Genomic DNA, 25,867 nt, shown 5'->3' with positions numbered 1-25,867 from the left:
TCCTCTACAAAATAACCGACCAGTATTTAGTGTTATTGCTTCAACATCAGTTGAAGCAAAAATGGCATCAATGTATGCTTCTAAAGATGTTAAATTTAGATGGAGACAATCCAGAAATGAGCTGCCAGGAAGTGATCTATTTCGGACAAGAAGGTACATGTAGTTAATATCTTTTAGTCAAAATATTTGTACGTTGATGGACGTTTTTATGATTTAAAAAAAATGATATTGCAAATCCTATACTACAACATCTTCATGTTACTTTCAAGTCAGAGTTACTTTTTAACTAGTCAAAATAATTGTACGTTGACGAATTTTTTTACAATTTTTGATTTGGCAAATCCTTCACGTACAAATTGTTTTGTACCAAAAGTGGCAGTACTCCAGCTAGCCCATTTTTTTATGGCGCAGCGCCCGTGCCCCTTTTCTTACCGCCCTGCCCCCTTTTTGAGTAGTGCCTTTTTCAAAAATGCTCTATAAGTGCCAATTATACTGTTCGTGCCCTTTTTACTATTGAAATCATTATAAAAGATCAGCCCTTAATCTGCTGTCATAATTGAGACAAATTACATAATACTTATGATAATAGAGTTCCGCTAGGTGTCACCATGCCCCCATTGACGTACTGCCCTTTTATCTTCCCATGTGCCTTGTTCAAGTCATATGACAGCTATTTGTGTAGTGAGCAGACGACTTGTGTATTCATAATCAATCATCTTCTAATCCAATAATAGAAGAGAGCCAATCAAGGAAACATTGGCAGGAGGCCAAACAATTGAATGTCAGCCAATCAGAATATATACATTGAGAACTCGTTCACAATGATGAAAGTTCGTAAAATGTGATAGAAAATTTGAAGGGATGGTGAAAAGTGTTTTCAAGCACAATTAAATCTTTTAAAAAAAATTGTTAATTGTATTGTACATATGAGACTTGCCATTTAAACATTGTTGATTTGAAGCAGACGGTCACTGCCGATTTTTAAACATAACAAAGGTGTTGCTAACACAATCAAATACATCACTTTTGCAGTAAATGTTTTTGGCAGTTTATTGGTAGAATATTCATGATGAAAATTTCTTTGAACTCACAAAAATATGTTGATGCTTTATGTAGTATTTACCTATCATGTCTCAGTCATGTCAAAATTCGCCGAAACCGCCATTTTGTCAGAACAAATTTTGCAGTTATTTTATCAATGTTTATCTATGTTTTATAAGTGATTTTTTAGGCAAGGGCAATGATTTTTATTGTCATTTTATTTTAAAACAGCATATTAAACATTATTTTACCAGAGACAATTAAATAACAGCCAGGCTCAATGTCACATTCGTACCCAATCCCGATCGTACCAAACTAAGATTCGTCCCCTACATATTTGTTTTTTTTGTGTATTTATGTATTTATTCGATTGCTTCAAATGTTTAACTGTCTTTGGGTTTTTTCTTCATTTTATATGATTTTTAGGAGAAATATGTGACATTGCACTAAAGAAGACTCCAGACAAGCACAATCATACTACCACAGACAAAAAAACAAATTTAAATTATGATATTCAAACACCCTTCTAAATTTTTAGAAAAACAAAACACATTCTGTTCAAGTCTGGAAATCATGGGAAATGATTTAAATTGAGTATGAAAACATTTAACAAATTCTAGGGGGAGACACCCCCAAAAAAACCTAGTGACAGGGTGGACCCCTCCCACAACCACCCCCAATCGCCCCTACACGACTTGTGTAGCTTGCCCTTTTCAAAACTCCACTATGCCCTTTTCAAATCCTGGCTGGAGCACTGAGTGGGTAGTAATTCCGATCGGGATTCCGGGTTAAAGCATCTATAAAATATAAAAAAAACCAAGAACATTACCAGAAAATGTTTTTTAGCTCACCTTAGCCGTAGGCTGAGGGTGAGCTTTTAGGCTCAATGATTGTCCATCGTCTGTCGTCTGTCGTCCGTCCACACTTAGTTTGTTAACACTCTAGGGGTCACATTTTTGCCTCAATTGTCACGAAACTTGGTCAGGATGTTTGTCCCAGTAGTTACTCGGACGAGTTCGAATATGGGTCATATGGGATAAAAAACTCAATATGGAAAAACCTTGTTAACACTCTCGAGGTAACATTCTCAGCCCAAATATCCTGGAAATTTGTCAGAAAGGTTGTTTTGATGATTTCTAGCTCCAGTTCGAGTATGGGTCATCTGGGGTCAAGAACTAGCTCACAGAGCCCAACTATGGAAATACCTTGCTAACACTCTTGACGTAACATTTTCAGCCGAAATATCCTGGAAATTTGTCAGAAAGGTTGTTTCAATGATTTCTAGCTCAAGTTCGAATATGGGTCATCTGGGGTCAAAAACTAGGTCACAGAGCTCAAATATGGAAATACCTTGTTAACACTCTCGAGGTAACATTTTCAGCCCAAATATCCTGGAAATTTGTCAGAAAGGTTGTTTTGATGATTTCTAGCTCAAGTTCGAATATGGGTCATCTAGGGTTAAAAACTAGGTCATCGAGCCAAAATATGGAAATACCTTGCTAACACTCTAGAGGTAACATATTTAGCCCAAATATCCTGGAAATATGTCAGAAAGGTTGTTTCGATGATTTCAAGTTCAAGTTTGAATATGGGTCATCTTGGGTCAAAAGCTTGGTCACAGAGCCCAAATATGGAAAAACCTTGTTAACACTCTAGAGGTAACATTTTCAGCCGAAATATCCTGGAAATTTGTCAGAAAGGTTGTTTTGATGATTTCTAGCTCAAGTTCGAATATGGGTCATCTGGGGTCAAAAACTAGGTCACAGAGCCCAAATATGGAAATACATTGTTAACACTCTCGAGGTAACAAAATTTCATACTTCAGAGAAGCCGAATCCCTGTTATTGCCCTTTAATTATTAACAAGTCTATAGCACAATGTTTTACTGAGGTGAGCGATATAGGGCCATCTTGGCCCTCTTGTTTATATTAGTTCCGTACACAAAAAAATAAATATCCAATGAATAATTATGATTTTAATGGTTTTAAGCTCTACTGGCCAAAGGCCAGAAGAGCTTATGCGATGGTAATGTGTATGTAGTATGTGCATCCGTGCGTCCGTGTGGTCGTGCGTTCGTGCGTCTGTAAACAATTGCTTGTGAACACGATACAGTCTTTGGTTTTGATTGTATCTTGATGAAACTTGTACAGTATTTAGATATCCATTAGAGCTGGGTTCCTTTCGAAAACCAGCCAGATCCGCCCATGCATGCCTAGATTATGGCCCTTGATAGTATAAAAAAATGCTATTGTGTAAACAATTGGTTGTGAACACGATACAGTCTTCAGTTTTGATTGTATCTCGATGAAACTTGTACAGTATCTAGATATAGATTAGAGCTCGGTTCCTTTCGAAAACCAGCCAGATCCGCCCATGAATGCCTAGATTATGGGCCATGAAAGTTGCAAAGAAATGCTTTCTATTTTTAGCCAGGTCTGCATGAGCGAATTCTATTTTTAGCCAAGTTTACATGTACATGTAAATTCAAGTCTAGAGTTAAGGGAGACAATTTGCAAGTCTAGGATTTTGAGAGACAATTTGCTTTTTGCTTCTGCAGCTGATTTTGTGAATTACCCTGCCTTGTTCTTGTTGAAAGCCCAAAGGCCATTTTTTAGCTTTAAGTTCTGTAGTTTGCACATTCATCTTAACAAAATTGGTTGTGAATGTTTAAGTTATGCACCTGGTGTCATTACTGGCCACACCCAGGGTTCACAGGTTTGGTAAACATAAATCTGGAAAGGTTTGAAAATCTTTTTGTGTGTTCGTGCATCCATCTCAGCACAATTGATTGTGAATGTTTGTTCAAATTGATCAATGTTGTCCTAGGATGCCCTTGACTTTGACCAACTTTTTTTAACTTTTAAAACTACAGAATTTTTTACTATGAGTACAGTTTTGAAAGCATTTTTTTTTTGTCAGATGACTTTTACTTGGCACATATTAAAATAGTTCATGCAACTAATCTGCTTACAATACTTTCTGGGCTCAGATGTTGAACGTGCTACGTTTTTAGGTAACCCAAACACAAAACATAAACTATATGTCTGTTGCCTTTTACCCATACATACATGCTCTGGATTGATATGACCACAAAAGCCATGCCAGTAGAGCATAGGCCCTTTTGGGCCTCTTGTTTTTCATTTCATTCTGTCAAAACATAAGGATATATTCATGAAGGGCACCTGCAAGGCTGCAGTTCACAGTTTTACAACAATTGGTACACTTCGGCCATGGCCATATATAACCCATCATCCAGGGGTTGACAATTATCTTTTTTTATTAAATATTACAGGCCATTTTCTTTTGTGAACTTTCAGATTGAGAAGTGCCTAGCTACAAGGCTAGTATTGTTAACATCATCTGATACAATCAACTGGAACAAAGCTTAAAAGGCTGCCTGACCTGACTTAAAAATCTGATGGCAATACATCAGACTAGAAGATTATAAGTATTGAGATGGACAAAATGAAACCAGAGCCTACCAAAGCTGACAGATTGCACAAGTAACACACAAATGCAGGTATTTGCTGAGATATTGTAATTATTTTTCAAATTTCTCATTTATTTAGGAAGTTTAGTTGAAACAGAGTTGGCCAAAAAAAATGAAGAAAGGTATATATACGTTTTGAATTCTTCATGTAATTCTATGGAGAACTTTACTGGCCAGCACAGTTGGTAAAATGCTTGTCTACCAATATAAATGTGCCTGGTTTGAATCAGTAAAGCTGATGAATGTACTGGTTGTGTAGTCAGGATGTGAATAGGTCCAGGACATGTTTATGCGAATTTCTAAACACTGGTAATAAAAGACTTTTCCCAATCCCAAAAATAAAAGAAGTTGTAAAACCTTTAATCTGTGAGAGTGCAGCACACATTTTAAGAAAAGTGTTAGTAATGCTCTTTACCATAAAACCATGAGTTACGAATGTAAATATAAAAAAAAACATGATCTCTTTTGTCAGCAGTCTTATATATATCATCAGTTTTCATACTGCTTTTCATTAGCTTTTTCCAAGCCAAAAACGAAGTTGTCAAAACCTTCAATCTGTGACTGAGAGTGCAGCACTCTCACAGATCGAACATCTTTATTTATATTGACTGGTTTGTAATTATTTACGCAAAAAAATATTCCAAGAAATAAAATACAAAAGTTGTAAAAACGGTATATCTGTGAGAGTGCAGCTTTACATGACTAAATGTTTTGATTTGGCTCAATTCTCACGTAAAACTTTATAGTATTGTGGCACCTAAATGATTTGTTTTTAACAACATTACATGTGCATATGTATAAATTTGTTCTTAAATTTGTAATTTAGATTGGAAGATTCATTCTCTGGAAAGTAGGAAAGGGCATGTTACATACTGTTATCACTGCCATGACAGAAACCATATTGAAGAGCTGGTCCACCTGTAGAAAGAATAACGCTATTGGTTGGAGCAGCACTATTCCCCAGCCATACACCAGCACTTTGTTTGTCATAGAGAGCATTTCTGGCAGTTATGGAGACAACTAACTATATATTGCAGGTATGTCATAATCAAAATCACGTTTGTATTTTGAGCTCACCAGAGCACAAAGTGCTCAAGGTGAGCTATTGTGATCGGTCTTTGTCCGGCGTCTGTCCGTCAGTCAGTCTGTCCTTCAGTCAGTCAGTCCGTCCGTCAACAATTGCTTAAAAAACTTCTCCTCTGAAACTACCTGTCCAAATTCGATGAAACTTTACAGGAAGCTTCCTTGGGTGACCATCTACAAAAATACAACAAGGAGCCACGATTGATAAACAACAACAACAACAACAGCAACAACATCAAAATGGCTGACTTCAGTTTTTCTTTAAAAAACATCTCCTCTGAAACTACTGCTCAGAATTTAATGAAACTTTGCAGGAAGCTTCCTTGGGTGACCCTCTACAAAAATACAACAAGGGGTCATGATTGATCAACAAAAACAACAACAGCAACAACAACAAAATGGCCAACTTCCTATTTTGCTTTAAAAAAAACATCTCCTAAAACTACCAGTCCAAATTCAATTAAACTTTACAGGAAGCTTCATTGGATGACCCTCTACAAAAATACAACAAGGGGTCACAATTGATCAACAACAACAACAAGAACAAAATGGCTGAATCCTTATTTTGCTTTAAAAAACATCTCCTCTGAAACTAGCAGTCCAAATTACCGTATTTTCTCGACTATAAGACGGGGAAATTGGGTCCCGATTTTTAACCCCAAAGTAGGGGACCCGTCTTATAAGCGAGTCGATAAAATATTAAAAAAAGATTCAAGTCAAAATCAGTAAAATTTTACATAGGGCATTCGTCTATCCAGTATATCGTCTGCTGATACAAGTATGGGGCGATTAAGTAAACAACAAAACGAAATCTCTTCACCGCGCGTGCTCTGACGTCACACAGTGTACCGTTTGATCTGCATTTTTATACGCCCGAAGGGTCGTATTATGTTATGGCCTCCATCGCCTGTCCTTCTGTCTGTCCGTCTGTCCGTCCGTTAGCAATTCTGTGTCCGGGCCATAACTTGGTAACTAATAAAGCGATTTTCAAATAACTTTATACAAATCATCACTACATTAAAAGGATGTGTCGCGCGCAATTTCCAGGTCCATACCTCAAAGAGTAGAATCACCATGGGGGTGCGTTAGCAAATCCATGTCCGGGCCACAACTTGGTCACTAATAAAGTCATTTTCAAATAACTTTATACAAAGCATCATTACATTAAAAGGATGTGTCCCGCGCAATTTCCAGGTCCATACCTCAAACACTAGAATCACCATGGGGGGGGGGGGGGCGTTAGCAATTCCATGTCCAGGCCATAACTGGGTTACTACTAAAGCAATTTTCAAATAACTTTATACAAATCATCTCTACATTGAAAGGATTTGTCAAGCATGCTTTCCAGGTCCGTACCTCAAAGGCTAATTTCACTGGGGGGCGTCACACCTAGTAAGCAGTATACTAGCATAACCTAAATGTTTATTAAAGACCTCGAGCCGAATCTTCTTTGGGCGTATAATGCTCCATTTCGCGGTGCTCTTGTTTCTCATGGCGCATGTCAGTATAATTAGTTTGACAGATATATCAAATCATTAAATTGGAATCTCAATATGATGTAGGTACCTAACTGTCAATTTGGCAAACAAATGACAATGCGACTATGAATCCTTTATGTTCGTCGCCAATCAAGGGGCCCTATTGCTAAACAAACACATATTCATTCACTGCCTCGGCTTTTCGCAGTTATGATATTGAAGCCATTTATTTTCATGGTGTTATTTGCGGTTTATTGATCAGAACAAAATGGTCAATCTTTTGATTTTAATTGGGTCGACCATCCACAAAAGGTTAAGATAGACAAACTTATGCAGAGTTTACACACGACAATACATTTGATTGGCTTATTTGATATTACGAATTAAAAACATAAACGTAATTCTTTTATAATATTTATTGATGCCGAAGAACTTCAGTGGTGTCTTCACTGAAAATAATAAACAAAAACAAACATATGTTGTTCTTGATTAATTATTACAATTCCAATAAGTAACAACCTGTCCTGCAAACTTAAACGCGTAGCCTTGTACTAATTTTTAACCTACCTCCAAATAGAGAGCTCACAGTTGACCGCCATTTTCTTTGAGTTAAACAAAAACAGTTACCGCGAAAGTCAATAATTGTCCGTTGAGCTTGAACATTTTTACACATTCGGAGGAATTCAAGCATTTTAGATTTGCTGAAAAATTGACCCGTCTTATAAGCAAGTCGCAACAAAAAGCACCAGATTTCATGGGCAAAGTTAGGGGGTCGTCTTATAAGCGAATCGCCTTATAGTCGAGAAAATACGGTAAATGATACTTTACAGGAAGCTTCCTTGGGTGACCCTCTACAAAAAATACAGCAAGTCATTGAGATTGATCAACAACATCAACAACAGCAACAACAACAAAATGCCTGACTTCCTGTTTTGCTTGAAAAAAACATCTCATCTAACAAGGGAATAGATTTTATATCTTATTAAGTCTTCAACATAGTCACTTAAAGGTAATTATTGTTCTTTTTTTAGGTTCATAGATTCAAATAATTATTATACACTTTATTCTTTAGAAGAAATTTCATTTTCACTTAATGATAAATTTAAAAATCAGACTTTTCCTTCATGTAGATTATTCTAAGCTACAACCTTATCTTCTGTGTGGAAAATTTTGATTTTGAACATGTGATGGACGGCGATGTTTACCTACATGGAAGAAGCAATGATATTAGTGGAAGGTGCTGAATGTGTTCTGATATTTGATTTTTAGAGCTTAAGGCAGTTTATTGATTTTATTGGATGGTGCACTGTTTTTGTTTGTGTATCTTCACTCAAAGTTCTTTATGTGTGCAAGCAATCTGACATAGTTTTGTCAGTGTGCAGGCAACTGAAATAAGTCCTGTGTTTGTGCAGGCAATTGAACTAAGTCCTGTCAGTGTGCAGGCAACTGAAAAAAGTCCTGTCAGTGTGCAGGTATCTGTACCAAGTGCTTGCTGTCAGTGTGCAGTCAATTATCAAGTCCTGTTAGTGTGCAGGCAACTGAACAAAGTCCTGTCAGTGTGCAGGTATGAGAATCAAATTCTGTCAGTGTGCAGTCAATCATCAAGTCCTGTCAGTGTGCAGGCAACTGAATGAAATCCTGTCAGTGTGCAGGAAACTGTGACAAGTCCTGTCAGTGTGCAGGCAACTGTGACAAGTCCTGTCAGTGATTATCCAGGCAACATGTTTGATCAGTATGTTTCTCAATATTCTTTGAGAACAAATATTAAGCTTTACAAAAGTTAAACTCTTTTACTTAGGTGAGCGATTTAGGGCCATTATGGCCCTCTTGTTTTTATAATTTAGCATCTGTTGAGAAGAAATTTATTTCAGGATTGAAGGCACACACTATAGATTGATGCCCAAAAATATATTTCTTATTTTAATGCATTATCATGTCTAACTCATTTGACTTAAATGATCAAAGCAAAAGAAATGCAAATGATTAAGCTGCAGATATACAAATGTAAGCATTATTTAGGCGCTTTTTAACTGGGGAAATTGTTGCCACTTGTCTATTAATTAAAGAACACATTAATAATTAATAATGTTTAATCTGTACACAAATCATATGCCTTTTTAGCTCACCTGTCACATAGTGACAAGGTGAGCTTTTGTGATCACAATTTGTCCGGCGTCCGTCGTCCGTCCGTCGTCCGTCCGTAAACTTTTACTTTAAACGACATCTCCTCATAAACCGCTTAGCCAATTTCATCCAAACTTCACAGGAATGTTCCTTGGGTGGTCCCCTTTGAAAATTGTTCAAAGAATTGAATTCCATGCAGAACTCTGGTTGCCATGGCAATGGAAAGAAAAAACTTTAAAAATCTTCTTCTCCCAAACCACAAGGGTTAGGCCGTTGATATATGGTAGGTAGGATCACCAAATGTTCCTCTACCAAGATTGTTCAAATTATGGCCCTTGGGTCAAAATTGGCCCCGCCCCGGGGGGTCATGGGTTTTCTCTATATGTTTATAGTGAAAACTTAAAAAATCTTCTCCTCTGAACTTACTTGGCCTAGAGCTTAGATATTTGGCATGATTCATCGTCTAGTGGACCTTTACAAAGATTGTTCAAATTATGGCCTTGGGGTCAAAATTGGCTCCGCCCCGGGGGGTCATGGGTTTTCTCTATATGTTTGTAGTGAAAACTTCAAAAATCTTCTCCTTTGAACTTACTTGGACTAGAGCTTAGATATTTGGCATGATTCATCGTCTAGTGGACCTTTACAAAGATTGTTCAAATTATGGCCTTGGGGTCAAAATTGGCCCCGGTCCGGGGGATCATGGGTATACTTGATATGTTTATAGTTAAAACTTCAAAAATCTTCTCCTCTTAACTTACTTGGACTAGAGCTTAGATATGTGGCATGATTCATCGTCTAGTGGACCTCTACAAAGATTGTTCAAATTATGGCCTTGGGGTCAAAATTGGCCCCGCCCCGGGGGGTTAGGGTATTCTCTATATGTTTATAGTGAAAACTTCAAAAATCTTCTCCTTTGAACTTACTTGGACTAGAGCTTAGATATTTGGCATGATTCATCGTCAAGTGGACCTCTACAAAGAGTGTTCAAATTATGGCCTTGGGGTCAAAATTGGCCCCGCCCCGGGGGGTCATGGGTATACTTGATATGTTTATAGTTAAAACTTCAAAAATCTTCTCCTCTTAACTTACTTGGACTAGAGCTTAGATATTTGGCATGATTCATCGTCTAGTGGACCTCTACAAAGATTGTTCAAATTATGGCCTTGGGGTCAAAATTGGCCCCGCCCCGGGGGATCATGGGTATACTTGATATGTTTATAGTTAAAACTTCAAAAATCTTCTCCTCTTAACTTACTTGGACTAGAGCTTAGATATTTGGCATGATTCATCGTCTAGTGGACCTCTACAAAGATTGTTCAAATAATGGCCTTGGGGTCAAAATTGGCCCCGCCCCGGGGGGATAGGGTATTCTCTATATGTTTATAGTGAAAACTTCAAAAATCTTCTCCTTTGAACTTACTTGGACTAGAGCTTAGATATTTGGCATGATTCATCGTCAAGTGGACCTCTACAAAGATTGTTCAAATTATGGCCCTGTGGTCAAAATTGGCCCAGCCCAGGGGGGTTAGGGTATTCTCTATATGTTTATAGTTAAAACTTCAAAAATCTTCTCCTCTGAACTTACTTGGACTAGAGCTTAGATATTTAGCATGATTCATCGTCTAGTGGACCTCTACAAAGATTGTTCAAATTATGGCCTTGGGGTCAAAATTGGCCCCACCCCCTTCGGGGGTCATGGATTTTCTCTATATGTTTTTAGTGAAAACTTCAAAAATCATCTCCTCTGAACTTACGTGGCTTAGAGCTTAGATATTTGGCATGATTCATCGTCAAGTGGACCTCTACAAAGTTTGTTCAAATTATGGCCCTGGGGTCAAAATTGGCCACACCCCGGGGCTGATGGGTTTTCTCTATATGTGTTATAGTGAAAACTTAAAAAATCTTCTCCGAACTCACAAAGACAAGTAACGTCTTAATTTAAACTGGATAACATATTTAGTACACATACCAATTTTCAATATGGGCCACATACAACAATTAATAACAAATATACATATATAGATACACACGTAAAATCAAGTAGTGACAAGAGCTTAGATATTTGGCATGATATATCATCTAGTTGACTTGTACCAATATTGTTCAATCTTTGGCCCTGGCGTCAAAAAATGGCCCCACCCGGGTGGTCATGGGTTTCCTTATATATGTATATGATGAAAACTTATAAAATCTTCTCCGAAACCAAAAGGCGAAGGCCTTAGATATTTGGTATGAAGCATTGTTTATCGGACCACTATTAAGATTGTTCAAACTTTAGCCCTAGGGTCAAAATTGGCCACGCCCCGTGTTCATAGGCTTAGGTTTTCAATATTTTTATATAGTCTTATATAATAAAACTTTAAAAATCCTCTTCTCCAAAATACGAGGGTTGTCCAGAAAGTTTTGAGACTGCATTCATTAAAAACTTACCACTCATAGGATGCAATTAAAATTTTATCAGCTGTCAATCGTATCTCATATAAACAAATCCTGAAAGTTTCAACAATATACTACGAAGTGAACGTATACAACAAACATTACAAAAAGTACAGGTTACAAGCCACAGAGCACTTCGTTGTCTCATTGTATCACGTAATTTACAGTTTTTCAAAATACGCTCCTTCTGCACGTACACACTTACGGTGAAAATCAACTCATTGCTTGAATATCTCTCCGTACCACCCTTTTATGATATTATGAACAAATGTTCTTTTTAGCTGAACAGATTCGTCAATTTCCCTCTCTGTCCTCCGCCAGTCTTCTTGTAACATGTCCTGCAATGAATTTACGTCAATTTCACTCACGACTGACGGTCTGCCGCTCCGCTTCTAATCGCACACATTTCCATGCTCGTCACTGAAACGTCCATACCAGCGAAATACCAAAACCCTTGAACATGCTGGCTTTGATATATCCCGTGTTAGAAACGTATATGTATTTGTAGGAGTTATTCCGCTGCGAACACAGTGTTTGATCATAGCGCGCTGCTCCGTGCGTGACGTTAACGTTGTTTTTTTTCCGACATCTTCGAAATACCTCTCTACTTCCGCTGATCGTTACAACCATGTCTACTGTTAGATTGCGTCAATAATTTGCTTAGTGGTGCAGCTGACGTCATACTGTCGTCATATGTTTTGACGTGACGTTTTGGCGTCTATTATTCAGACGGAGTAGTATATATGAATTGTGAACAATTTTCAGAAAACGTCAATTTCAAAGTGCTCTGTGAAGCGCTAGATGGGTTGTCTTGACAACCATTTCCTTCCTTAATTTGAGATTATTTATTTTTATTTTTCAAAAGGAAACTGTGAATAGTCTATATACACAGCTGTTTATTGTTTGTTGATTTATATTAAAAACATTTTGAAATATAGACAGTCTCAAAACTTTCCGGACAACCCTCGTATAAGACCTAGAGCTTTCATATTTGGTATATAGTGTTACCTAGTGGACCTACACCAAAGGTATTCAAATTATTGTCCCGGGGTCAAATTGGCCTTGCTCAGGGGTCATTTGTTTTTACATTGTCTTGTCACTTAAACATCTTTTCCTCTGAAAGTAAAGGTCAGAATGACTCCATACTTGATATGTAGCATCCTTACATGGTCCTCTCTCAACTTTGTTCAAATGGTTTTGTTTGGCCCCTTTTAGGGGTCACCAGAGCAAAAAATAGAAAAACCTTTAAACAACTTGATCTTATTAACTGCTTGATGGATCTTCAAGTCTGAAGCATCCTAGCATGGGCCCCTGTCAGGTCTTTTCAAATAGATTTGTTTGGCCCCTTTTAAGGGCCACCAGAGCTAAAATTAGTAAAAAAAACTTAACATTTTCTTCGCATGAACCCCTTGATAGATCTTCAGCAAATTTGGTTTGAAGTGTCCTTGCATGGACCTCTCTTAAATTTGTTCACATAATTTTGTTTGGCCCGGTTGCCATGGCAACAATTTTGATGAAACTTCATAGGAATGATCCTTGGTTGGTGCTTTTTCAAAATTGTTCAAAGAAATTAATTCCATGTAGAACTCTGGTTGACATGGCAACCTAAAGGAAAAGTGTCAACAATTGGTTACAATCATCTTCTTCTCCTAAACCGCTTGGACAATTTTGATGAAACTTCATAGGAATGATCCTTGGTTGGTGCTTTTTCAAAATTGTTCAAAAAATTAATTCCATGCAGAACTCTGGTTGCCATGGCAACCTGAAGGAAAATATAGGCTGTCGTGTCCGTGCTGTGACTTACTCTTATATGGACAGATTTTAAAATGACTTGCCATATGTTTTCGACATACCAAGACAACGTGTCGTGTGCAAGACCCATGTCCCTACCTCTAAGGTGAAAGATACACTAAGTGTTTATTCACAATGGAATGCTGAATATGAGGACATAAAAAGTGTTGGCTGTCATTTAGTATGATTGGGGTTTTTTCTATGCTCAGAGGCAATTTAATATAACTTGCAATATGTATTTGACACATAAAGGCAAGATCAACTTTTTATGTACTTGTTCATAGATCAATGTCACATTGGGGGGCATTTGTCACATACTTTGACAGCTCTTGTTCAATATTCTTTGAGAAACAAGCTATATTAATAACAAAGGTTAAACTCTTTTACTCAGGTGAGCGATTTAGGGCCATCATGGCCCTCTTGTTTGTTTTAACCATCAATGTCAAAGAGTCCAGCATGATAATGCATTAAATTGAAAAAAATGCAATAATTTATATAAATACTTTAAAACAAAGACATTTCGTAAATCCAATAAAAAATAATTGAATATTGATGCAGAGCTCAGTTAGAATATAATATCTTTTTTTGCAGGCGTTGCATTGAAATTTGCACCAGTGTGTTTTCAGTGGAGATAAAGAGAAAGTGTCCAGCACTGAAGACCCAACTCAAGATCTGACCTTGTAAGGTCAATATGAAATAACTGTGTGGGAAAAACCTGCAGTCAGGAATGCACATAAATCATCAAAAGAACAGTGTGAAATTAATTTTGAATAACTTGACATTTATTTTGTTTGACATATGTATTCATGGTGCAGTGAAATATGCTTATTTTCTCATGGTTATTATCCCTGCTGAATCAATGTTTTGGGAGGGGGATATTGATTTGGCGTTGTCCGTCATTCCGTCCGTCCTGATGTCCGTCCATCTGTCCATCCGTTCGGTACCGTAACTTGGTAGGCATTGATAAGAATATGTTCAAACTTGGTCAGAATGTTCCCCTTAATCAAATCTTGACCACTTGTAAAAGTTGGTCACATGGGGTCAAAAACTAGGTCACTAGGTCAAATCTTAGAAAAAACTTTGGAACATACTAGAGGCATTATACATGGTCAATTATTCATGAAACTTAATCAGAATGTTTTCCTTTATGAACTCTTGGTTGTAAATAAAACTGGGTCACATATGATCAAACTTTAGGTCAAATCTTAGTAAAATCTTGTCTGGAACCATGTCATGGTAATGATTGGTCAAGTTATGTTCAAAATTGGTCATGATGTACCCCTTGGTGAAATATGGACCACTTAAAAAAGTAAGCCACATGAGGTCAAAAACTAGGTCAGTTGGTCAAATCTTAAACAAATCTTTGGAACATACTAGAGGCATTATACATGGTCAAATATTCATAAAACGTCAAATCTTTCAAAAATCTTGTCCGAAACTATTTTATGGTTATGATTAGTCGGATTATTTTCAAACATGGTCAGTATGTTATCTTTGGTTAAATTTTGACTGTGTTTTAAAAGTGGCTCTTATTGTTCAAAAACAAGGTCAATAGGTCACTTACAGAACACTCAACGAGTTAGACCCACTTTCCTCGCTCACTCCGAGGGATAAAGTCAATGATCGCGGATTTCCTCCGAGGGTAAAACTGTTTCCCTTGTTAAAATCCCCCCCAAGTTCCTCCGAGTGGCTGGCTTACCCCCGAGTTTAATATGAACGATAGCGTTGAGAATAGTCCGATTTTATGATCCCGCAATGGAACTCAAAGTCAAATCAGATAAGCAAGAAATCATTTTTGTTTAGAAGTTATTTATTTTTATGCTTATGCACATTGTTAAGCGTAAAAGATTCTTACATGTACCAACGTTTAATTTGTATTTGTGTCCATATAGGCCAATTGAATACTGTCTTGAATAATAAATATTGAAGTATTGCCACTAATTTTATTGCATCATAAAGCAGCCGACTATTTACACGATTCTGAACCATGACCGCGTGATCAATACAATGTAGAATATACTATTTATTATTGGTGGTTAAAAATAGCTATGACGTTTAAAGGAATTTTCCACAGAAAACGAGGCAAGAAGGCCTTCAAAACCATGCGCTGTGAACTTTGAACGCGTGTTTGACCGCCTGCTTTTCCGAAAATGTGTAACCTAGCCTTTCTCGGATGAAATGTGTTTATCAATGTATTCAGTCATTAGCAAAAACACGTTTATAAGATGCATGTGCAACTAGTTAAATACGACTGCATTCTTGTGGTAAGCTAACGTTATTCAAAACGGGCAGAGGAAAAAGAATAATAGCAATTTACTGGAGCCGTCGTAATCAGTTGAAATTATAATAAAAATAAAATAATTTTAGTTTAGCGTAGATTCTTATCAAGTGTCCACAGAGTTCCGCGGAGTTAACCCCTCCGAAGGAACGCCGCGTTCGTTATTCTTCTGTCGACTGATCACCCTCCGAGGGCCTTAAATTCAAACTCCGAGGAACGCAGACAGTCGATAAAATCATTGTGTTGGCCGCAATAGAGAAAATCCATGGAGGGAAACGGAAAGTGGGTCTAACTCGTTGGGTGTACTGTAGAAAAAATATTGGGAACACACTAGAAGCAATCTTATATTCATGAAACTTAATCAGACTGTTTTCCTTGATTGCTGTTGAATAGTTTGAAACTGGGTTACATGGGGTCAGAAACCAGGTTAGTAGGTGAAATCTTTGAAAAATTGTGTCCCAAATCAAACATTGGTATTGAATAGTCAGTTATTTTCAAAATATTTTGGTCAGAATGTTTACCTTAGTGAAATCATACAAGAGTTTTAAAATTGCTCACATGGGGTCAAAAACTAGGTCACTAGGTCATATCTTACAGAAATCTTGGAGGCAATACATCTGCTCTTTTCTCCATGAAACTTAATCAGAATGCCTCGATGAAATCTTGGAATAGTTTGAAACTAGTAGGTCATGTGGGGTCAAAAATGAGGTCACTAGGTCAAATCTTAAAAAAAACTTCTGGACACTCTAGAGGCTATATTTTTGCAATATATCTGGACCAATCTTCATGAAACTTTATCATAATGTATGCCTTGATGAAATCTTAGATTAGTTTGGAACTGGGTAACATGGAGTCATTAACTCGGGTTTTTGATCAATTCTAAATTCTACATTACATATTGTATTTCAAACAGTTGCAATCAAACTCAAACTCATGTACATATTTCACCAACAATTGATTTCCATTGTTTGACTTAGCCCAATCAGGCGGGGGATATGAATTCAACGAATTTGCTTGTTTTAATTTAGAATTGATAGGAGGGAACATCACTATGTAGTTTCATGTTCATCGTCAGATCAAAACCCATGTACATTCCCAAATGGGCATTCGGAAATATCAAAATGGTACTTGTTTTATGTAGTGCAAGTTAATTAATTAAACAGAAATATTTAATCAATTTCAATTTATTGTGCCCCCTTCAAAGAAGAGGAGTATATTGCTTTGCACATGTTGGCCGGTACGTCCGTCTGTCTGACAGTAGACCAAAGCTTTTCCGGGTTATAACATCCTTTTTAAACATAGGTAGGGTAGGTAGGCTTTTTAGCTCACCTTAGCCGTAGGCTGAGGGTGAGCTATTAGGATCGATGAATGTCTGCTGTCCGTCCACACTTAGTTTGTTAACACTCTAATGGTCACATTTTTACCTCAATTGTCACGAAACTTGGTCAGGATGTTTGTCCCAGTAATTCCTCGGATGAGTTTGAATATGGGTCATCTGGGATGAAAAACTAGGTCACATGACCCCAAAATAGCAAAATCTTGGTAAGATTTTCAGCCCAAATATCCTGGAAATTTGTGAGAAAGGTTGTTTTGATAATTTTTAAGTCAAGTTCGAATGTGGGTCATCTGTTTTTTTATTGTAATTTTATTGTTTTAAAATCATTGAATGTACCAACTTCAAACTTCATGAACTTTTTCACAGTAAATTGTGATTTTTTGTAACGAGTTATATAAATCCAACCTTTATATTGTAAGAGTTATTGCACTTTGTATCTTTTTAAACAAATACATATTTGTTATGTTTTTACACGCCTGTTTAAATTACTGGACATATAATAGTTCCACCTATGGTGTATGGAAGGGCAGACAGGCACCATCCAGTATGTAGTCCAATCAATTACTTTTGAACCCTTTGTTCAATCATGACCAAATTTGGTCAGAATGTGTATGAACATGTTTGATAATTAGCAAAATTGCTGTAGTTACCCGAGAATCATTGGCTTTAATTATAGAAATTACTCTTGTCCTATCAATAACTTTTTAAGCATTTGTACAATGATCACAAAATTTGGTGAGAATGTGAATGGGCATAATACATCAGACACCAAGTCCCTGTTATTGCCCTTTAATTATCAACAAGTCTATAGCACAAAGTTTTACTCAGGTGAGCGATATAGGGCCATCTTGGCCCTCTTTTTTTATTATCATTTTGTGTTTTTAAATGGGCTTTATATAAGAATGTCATTGTCATTTTCATCATTGGAGAATGGTGTTTAAGTAATCTTCAGTATAAAGCATTTAAGGTTTTAAACTACATATTGAAAGCATTTTTTGTTTAGCTTTTCATTTTTTTTTTCAAACTGACTATAAAAATGGTAGGGTCGGCACCTATTTTGTAGGTAGGGTCAGGTAATGCGAACCAAATGTATTTTTTTTTAGGCCTTATGTTTCTAGGTATCATGCAAGTACAATCTGTGATATTTGTGGTATTGTAGTAGCAGTAGTAGTAGTGGTAGTGGTAGTGGTAGTAGCTACAAGTAATAACAGTAAACAATTTACCAATAACTACATATCTGTGATTAATTATTACGTATATAACCTGATTTGTGCTAAATAAAAATAATTTGAATTGTTTCAATACATTTGGTACTTTTCTTGTTTTTTTTTACAAGTATATCCTTTTTCTTTCTGTCCAATAGGTGCAGCGGTTGGCCTGATGATCCCAGATACTGTTCCTCAGGGTGAGCGACAATGTTTTGAAGATCTTCTTCAGAACTTGACCATGATGCACCAGCAGCAGGAGGTGGAGGCCACACCCACAGAAACCACGGAAACAGGGGAGGTTACCCCTGGAGAGGCGGAGACTACTAGCACAAAGATATCTAAGGGTCTCATTGTTGGTATGCATAATTGTATGGATATATTTGTATCATGTACTTTTCAGATTATCAGTTGGTTTGTGTCTTTTCTGTATGTTGGAAAATACAGACTTTCTTGAATGCTAAATTGACATAAACTCTTTTTATACAGCAAGCTATTTAAGTAATTTAGCTAACTTCAAGGGTTTTGACCATGGCGTTGCACCATGCTGCCCTTTACTGCTGGAAGTATGCTGCCTTTTCATGTTGCTCTTTGTGCCTGGTGTCTTGTCATTCAATAACTTGACAGCTTCTTGTGTATTTATGTAATTAGCAGATGACATCATTATACCCCCACAAAAGAAGTTTGGGGGGTATATAGGAGTGAGCTTGTCGGTCAGTCGGTCGGTCGGTCGGTCGGTCGGTCGATCTGTCGGTCTGTCGGTTTTCATGGTTTCCGGACTATAACTCATGAAAGGCTAGACAGATTTGAAAAATTTTTGGTACACAGGTGTAACATCAGAAGATACAGGTCAAGTTCGATATTGGGGCTGGTTGGGCCAAGGTCAAGGTCACTGTTACTAAAAATAGAAAAATGGTTTCCGGACGATAACTCATGAAAGGCTTGACAGATTTGAAATTTTTTTGGAACACAGGTTTAACATCAGAAGATACAGTCAAGTTCGATATTGGGGCTGGTTGGGCCAAGGTCAAGGTAACTGTTACTAAAAATAGAAAAACGGTTTCCGGACGATAACTCATGAAAGGCTTGACAGATTTGAAAATGTTTTGGTACACAGGTGTAACATCAGAAGATACCGGTCAAGTTTGATATTGGGGCTGGTGGGGCCAAGGTCAAGGTCACTGTTACTAAAAATAGAAAAACGGTTTCCGGACGATAACTCATGAAAGGCTTGACAGATTTGGACAATTTTTGGTACACAGGTGTAACATCAGAAGATACAGGTCAAGTTCGATATTGGGGCTGGTGGGGTCAAGGTCACTGTTACTAAAAATAGGAAAACGGTTTCCAGGCGATAACTCATGAAAGGCTAGACAGATTTGAACAATTTTTGGTACACAGGTGTAACATCAGAAGATACAGGTCAAGTTCAATATTGGGGCTGGTGGGGTCAAGGTCACTGTAACTAAAAATAGAAAAACGGTTTCCGGACGATAACTCATGAAAGGCTTGACAGATTTGAACACTTTTTGGTACACAGGTGTAACATCAGAAGATACAGTTTGGTACACAGGTGTAACATCAGAAGATATAGGTCAAGTTCGATATTGGGGCTGGTGGGGCCAAGGTCAAGGTCACTGTTACTAATAATAGAAAAACGGTTTCCGGACGATAAATCATGAAAGGCTTGACAGATTTGAACAATTTTTGGTACACAGGTGTAACATCAGAAGATACAGGTCAAGTTCGATATTGGGGCTGGTGGGGCCAAGGTCAAGGTCACTGTTACTAAAAATAGAAAAACGGTTTCCAGGCGATAACTCATGAAAGGCTTGACAGATTTGAACAATTTTTGGTACACAGGTGTAACATCAGAAGATACAGGTCAAGTTCAATATTGGGGCTGGTGGGGCCAAGGTCAAGGTCACTGTAACTAAAAATAGAAAAACAGTTTCCGGACGATAACTCATGAAAGGCTAGACAGATTTAAACACTTTTTGGTACACAGGTGTAACATCAGAAGATACAGTTTGGTACACAGGTGTAACATCAGAAGATATAGGTCAAGTTCGATATTGGGGCTGGTGGGGCCAAGGTCAAGGTCACTGTTACTAATAATAGAAAAACGGTTTCCGGACGATAAATCATGAAAGGCTTGACAGATTTGAACAATTTTTGGTACACAGGTGTAACATCAGAAGATACAGGTCAAGTTCGATATTGGGGCTGGTGGGGCCAAGGCCAAGGTCACTGTTACTAAAAATAGAAAAACGGTTTCCGGACGATAACTCATGAAAGGCTAGACAGATTTGAACAATTTTTGGTACACAGGTGTAACATCAGAAGATACAGGTCAAGTTCGATATTGGGGCTGGTGGGGCCAAAGTCAAGGTCACTGTTATTTAAAATAGAAAAACGGTTTCCAGATGATAAATCATGGAAGGCTTGACAGATTTGAACAATTTATGGTACACAGGTGTAACATCAGAAGATACAGGGCAAGTTTGATATGGGGCTGGTGGGGCCAAGGTCAAGGTCACTGTTACTAAAAATAGAAAAACGGTTTCCGGACGATAAATCATGAAAGGCTTGACAGATTTGAACAATTTTTGGTACACAGGTGTAACATCAGAAGATACAGGTCAAGTTCGATATTGGGGCTGGTGGGGCCAAGGTCAAGGTCACTGTTACTAAAAATAGAAAAACGGTTTCCGGATGAAAACTCATGAAAGGCTAGTTTTTCTTGTCAGCAGTGTAACTTCTAAATTACTCAACAGATTTAAATAAAACAATACATGCATGATAAAAGAAGATGCAGTGTGCAGAAACCTTGGAGTTATGGCCTCTTTTCAAAGGAATGGTTTGCCATTCCTGTGTCCAGGCGGCATTTGGGGGTATTCGTCACTCCTGTGACAGCTCTAGTTGAGTTTGCATAATCAGTTATCCCTAAATCTGATACTGGGGCTGCATGATTGTCAATGTCAATTATTATTTTAACATTGCCAGTAAGCATAGCAAATGAATGTCAGCCAATCAGAACACCCAGATCAAGGGATCAAAGTTTACCAGAAATAATGTAATGATCAAAGCAAAGGATCAAAAACATTTGTCAGGCACTTATAAAATAAAGAAAATTATCAATCTTAGCATATTGAATCTTACAAACTCGACATACCAATTGTTAACACTGAACAATGCTGTATTGCATTAATAACAAAATTAAGGGCAGTCAATCAGTCTTCCGGAAATGTGCCGGTCCGCTGGACATGTCCGGAAAATTTTGTACGGGTCCGGCATACTGATATTGACGTCACATAACATCGCCAAAAGTCGGCTGTTTCCGATAAGCAATCATGATGTTGTTTGCAGGGGATAAATGAGTATATTTTTACTGAAGACTGTATCGTGTTCACAAGCAATTGTTTACACAATAGCATTTTTATGCCCCCACAAAGTGGCGGCATATAGGGTTGCCCTTGTCCGTACGTACGTCTGTCTGTCTGTACGTACGTACGTCCCGAAGATTGTTTCCGATCTAATTCTTGAAAACTGTTTGTCCAATCCTCACCAAACTTTAAACACATGTTTGTGACCATAATATCTTGATCAAGTTCGATAGTCATGGAAATCGCTTTAGTCATTTAGGAGTTACGGCCCTTTTTTGCCAAAAATACTTCAAAAATATATGTTTCCAATCTAATTCTTGAAAAGTATGTGTCCAATCCTCACCAAACTTTACATACATGATTGTGACCATAATATCTTGATCAAGTTCGATAGCCATGGAAATCGCTTTTGTCATTTAGGAGTTACGGCCCTTTATTTGCAAAAAAAATGACTTGAGATTATCCTGAATAATCATTATGGCTTATTTTCTGTGACAAAAAATCGAAGTGGGGGCATCCGTGTCCTATGGACACATTTCTAGTTTTATACTATCAAGGCCCATAATCTAGGCATGCATAGGCGGATATGGCTGGTTTTCAAAAGGAAGCGAGCTCTAATGGATATCTAGATACTGTACAAGTTTCATTGAGATCAAAACTGAAGACTGTATCACAAGCAATTGTTTACAGAGGCATGGAGGCACATACTACATACACATAACCATCGCATAAGCTCTTCTGGCCTTTCATAGGAATGATCCTTGGTTGGTACTTTTTCAAAATTGTTAAAAGAAATGAATTCCATGCAGAACTCTGGTTGCCTTGACAACCTAAAGGAAAATTGTCAACAATTGGTTATATTCATTATCTTCTCCTAAACCCCTTGGACAATTTTGATAAAACTTCATAGGAATGATCCTTGGTTGGGACTTTTTCAAAATTGTTAAAAGAAATGAATTCCATGCAGAACTCTGGTTGCCATGGCAACCTAAAGGAAAATTGTCAACAATTGGTTATATTCATTATCTTCTCCTAAACCCCTTGGACAATTTTGATGAAACTTTATAGGAATGGTCCTTGGTTGGTGCTTTTTCAAAATTGTTAAAAGAAATAAATTCCATGCAGAACTCTGGTTGCCATATGGCAACCCTAAGGAAAACTGTCAACAATTGGTTATAATCATCATCTTCTCCTCAACCGCTTGGACAATTTTGATGAAACTTCATAGGAATGATCCTTGGTTGGGACTTTTTCAAAATTGTTCAAAGAAATGAATTCCATGCATAATTCTGGTTGCCATGGCAACCTAAAGGAAAATTGTCAACAATTGGTTATAATCATCAGTATCTTCTCCTAAACCCCTTGGACAATTTAAATGAAACTTTATAGGAATGATCCTTGGTTGGTGCTTTTTCAAAATTGTTAAAAGAAATAAATTCCATGCAGAACTCTGGTTGCCTTGGCAACCTAAAGGAAAATTGTCAACAATTGGTTATAATCATTATCTTCTCCTAAACCCCTTGGACAATTTTGATAAAACTTCATAGGAATGATCCTTGGTTGGGACTTTCAAAATTGTTAAAAGAAATGAATTCCATGCAGAACTCTGGTTGCCATGGCAACCTAAAGGAAAATTGTCAACAATTGGTTATAATCATCTTCTCCTCAACCGCTTGGACAATTTTGATGAAACTTCATAGGAATGATCCTTGTTTGGGACTTTTTCAAAATTGTTCAAAGAAATGAATTCCATGCATAATTCTGGTTGCCATGGCAACCTAAAGGAAAATTGTCAACAATTGGTTATAATAATCAGTATCATCTCCTAAACCCCTTGGACAATTTGAATGAAACTTTATAGGAATGATCCTTGGTTGGTGCTTTTTCAAAATTGTTAAAAGAAATAAATTCCATGCAGAACTCTGGTTGCCATGGCAACCCTAAGGAAAACTGTCAACAATTGGTTATAATCATCATCTTCTCCTCAACCGCTTGGACAATTTTGATGAAACTTCATTGGAATGATCCTTGGTTGGGACTTTTTCAAAATTGTTAAAAGAAATGAATTCCATGCAGAACTCTGGTTGCCATGGCAACCTAAAGGAAAATTGTCAACAATTGGTTATAATCATTATCTTCTCCTAAACCCCTTGGACAATTTTGATGAAACTTTATAGGAATGATCCTTGGTTGGTGCTTTTTCAAAATTGTTAAAAGAAATAAATTCCATGCAGAACTCTGGTTGCTATATGGCAACCCTAAGGAAAACTGTCAACAATTGGTTATAATCATCATCTTCTCCTCAACCGCTTGGACAATTTTGATGAAACTTCATAGGAATGATCCTTGGTTGGGACTTTTTCAAAATTGTTCAAAGAAATGAATTCCATGCATAATTCTGGTTGCCATGGCAACCTAAAGGAAAATTGTCAACAATTGGTTATAATCATTATCTTCTCCTAAACCCCTTGGACAATTTTGATAAAACTTCATAGGAATGATCCTTGGTTGGTGCTTTTTCAAAATTGTTAAAAGAAATGAATTCCATGCAGAACTCTGGTTGCCATGGCAACCTAAAGGAAAATTGTCAACAATTGGTTATAATCATCTTCTCCTCAACCGCTTGGACAATTTTGATGAAACTTCATAGGAATGATCCTTGGTTAGGACTTTTTCAAAATTGTTCAAAGAAATGAATTCCATGCATAATTCTGGTTGCCATGGCAACCTAAAGGAAAATTGTCAACAATTGGTTATAATCATCAGTATCTTCTCCTAAACCCCTTGGACAATTTGAATGAAACTTTATAGGAATGATCCTTGGTTGGTGCTTTTTCAAAATTGTTAAAAGAAATAAATTCAATGCAGAACTCTGGTTGCCATATGGCAACCCTAAGGAAAACTGTCAACAATTGGTTATAATCATCATCTTCTCCTCAACCGCTTGGACAATTTTGATGAAACTTCATAGGAATGATCCTTGGTTGGGACTTTTTCAAAATTGTTCAAAGAAATGAATTCCATGCATAATTCTGGTTGCCATGGCAACCTAAAGGAAAATTGTCAACAATTGGTTATAATCATCAGTATCTTCTCCTAAACCCCTTGGACAATTTTAATGAAACTTTATAGGAATGATCCTTGGTTGGTGCTTTTTCAAAATTGTTAAAAGAAATAAATTCCATGCAGAACTCTGGTTGCCATGGCAACCCTAAGGAAAACTGTCAACAATTGGTTATAATCATCATCTTCTCCTCAACCGCTTGGACAATTTTGATGAAACTTCATAGGAATGATCCTTGGTTGGGACTTTTTCAAAATTGTTAAAAGAAATGAATTCCATGCAGAACTCTGGTTGCCTTGGCAACCTAAAGAAAAATTGTCAACAATTGGTTGTAATCATTATCTTCTCCTAAACCCCTTGGACAATTTTGATGAAACTTTATAGGAATGATCCTTGGTTGGTGCTTTTTCAAAATTGTTAAAAGAAATAAATTCCATGCAGAACTCTGGTTGCCATATATGGCAACCCTAAGGAAAACTGTCAACAATTGGTTATAATCATCTTCTCCTCAACCGCTTGGACAATTTTGATGAAACTTCATAGGAATGATCCTTGGTTGGGACTTTTTCAAAATTGTTCAAAGAAATGAATTCCATGCATAATTCTGGTTGCCATGGCAACCTAAAGGAAAATTGTCAACAATTGGTTATAATCATCAGTATCTTCTCCTAAACCCCTTGGACAATTTAAATGAAACTTTATAGGAATGATCCTTGGTTGGTGCTTTTTCAAAATTGTTAAAAGAAATGAATTCCATGCAGAACTCTGGTTGCCTTGGCAACCTAAAGGAAAATTGTCAACAATTGGTTATAATCATTATCTTCTCCTAAACCCCTTGGACAATTTTGATAAAACTTCATAGGAATGATCCTTGGTTGGGACTTTCAAAATTGTTAAAAGAAATGAATTCTATGCAGAACTCTGGTTGCCATGGCAACCTAAAGGAAAATTGTCAACAATTGGTTATAATCATCTTCTCCTCAACCGCTTGGACAATTTTGATGAAACTTCATAGGAATGATCCTTGTTTGGGACTTTTTCAAAATTGTTCAAAGAAATGAATTCCATGCATAATTCTGGTTGCCATGGCAACCTAAAGGAAAATTGTCAACAATTGGTTATAATCATCAGTATCATCTCCTAAACCCCTTGGAC

At 37.1% G+C, this 25,867-nt stretch overlaps 1 protein-coding gene across 1 annotated transcript in view; it reads left to right on the top strand.

Moving 5' to 3' along the window:
- The window catches only part of LOC128227980 (spartin-like), a 72,233-nt gene that overhangs the window by 22,232 nt on the left and 24,134 nt on the right, over positions 1-25,867 (top strand). Inside the window, exon 4 of the mRNA XM_052938984.1 lies at positions 18,421-18,621. Within this exon, the coding sequence (XP_052794944.1) occupies positions 18,421-18,621 (201 nt within the window). The remainder of the gene's footprint in view (positions 1-18,420; positions 18,622-25,867) is intronic.

This window comes from Mya arenaria, chromosome 3, assembly GCF_026914265.1.
Source record: "Mya arenaria isolate MELC-2E11 chromosome 3, ASM2691426v1".
In the NCBI taxonomy this organism is placed as follows: domain Eukaryota; kingdom Metazoa; phylum Mollusca; class Bivalvia; order Myida; family Myidae; genus Mya; species Mya arenaria.
The sequence above is the reverse complement of the archived record's forward strand: the minus strand, read 5'-3'. Positions and strand labels throughout refer to the sequence as shown.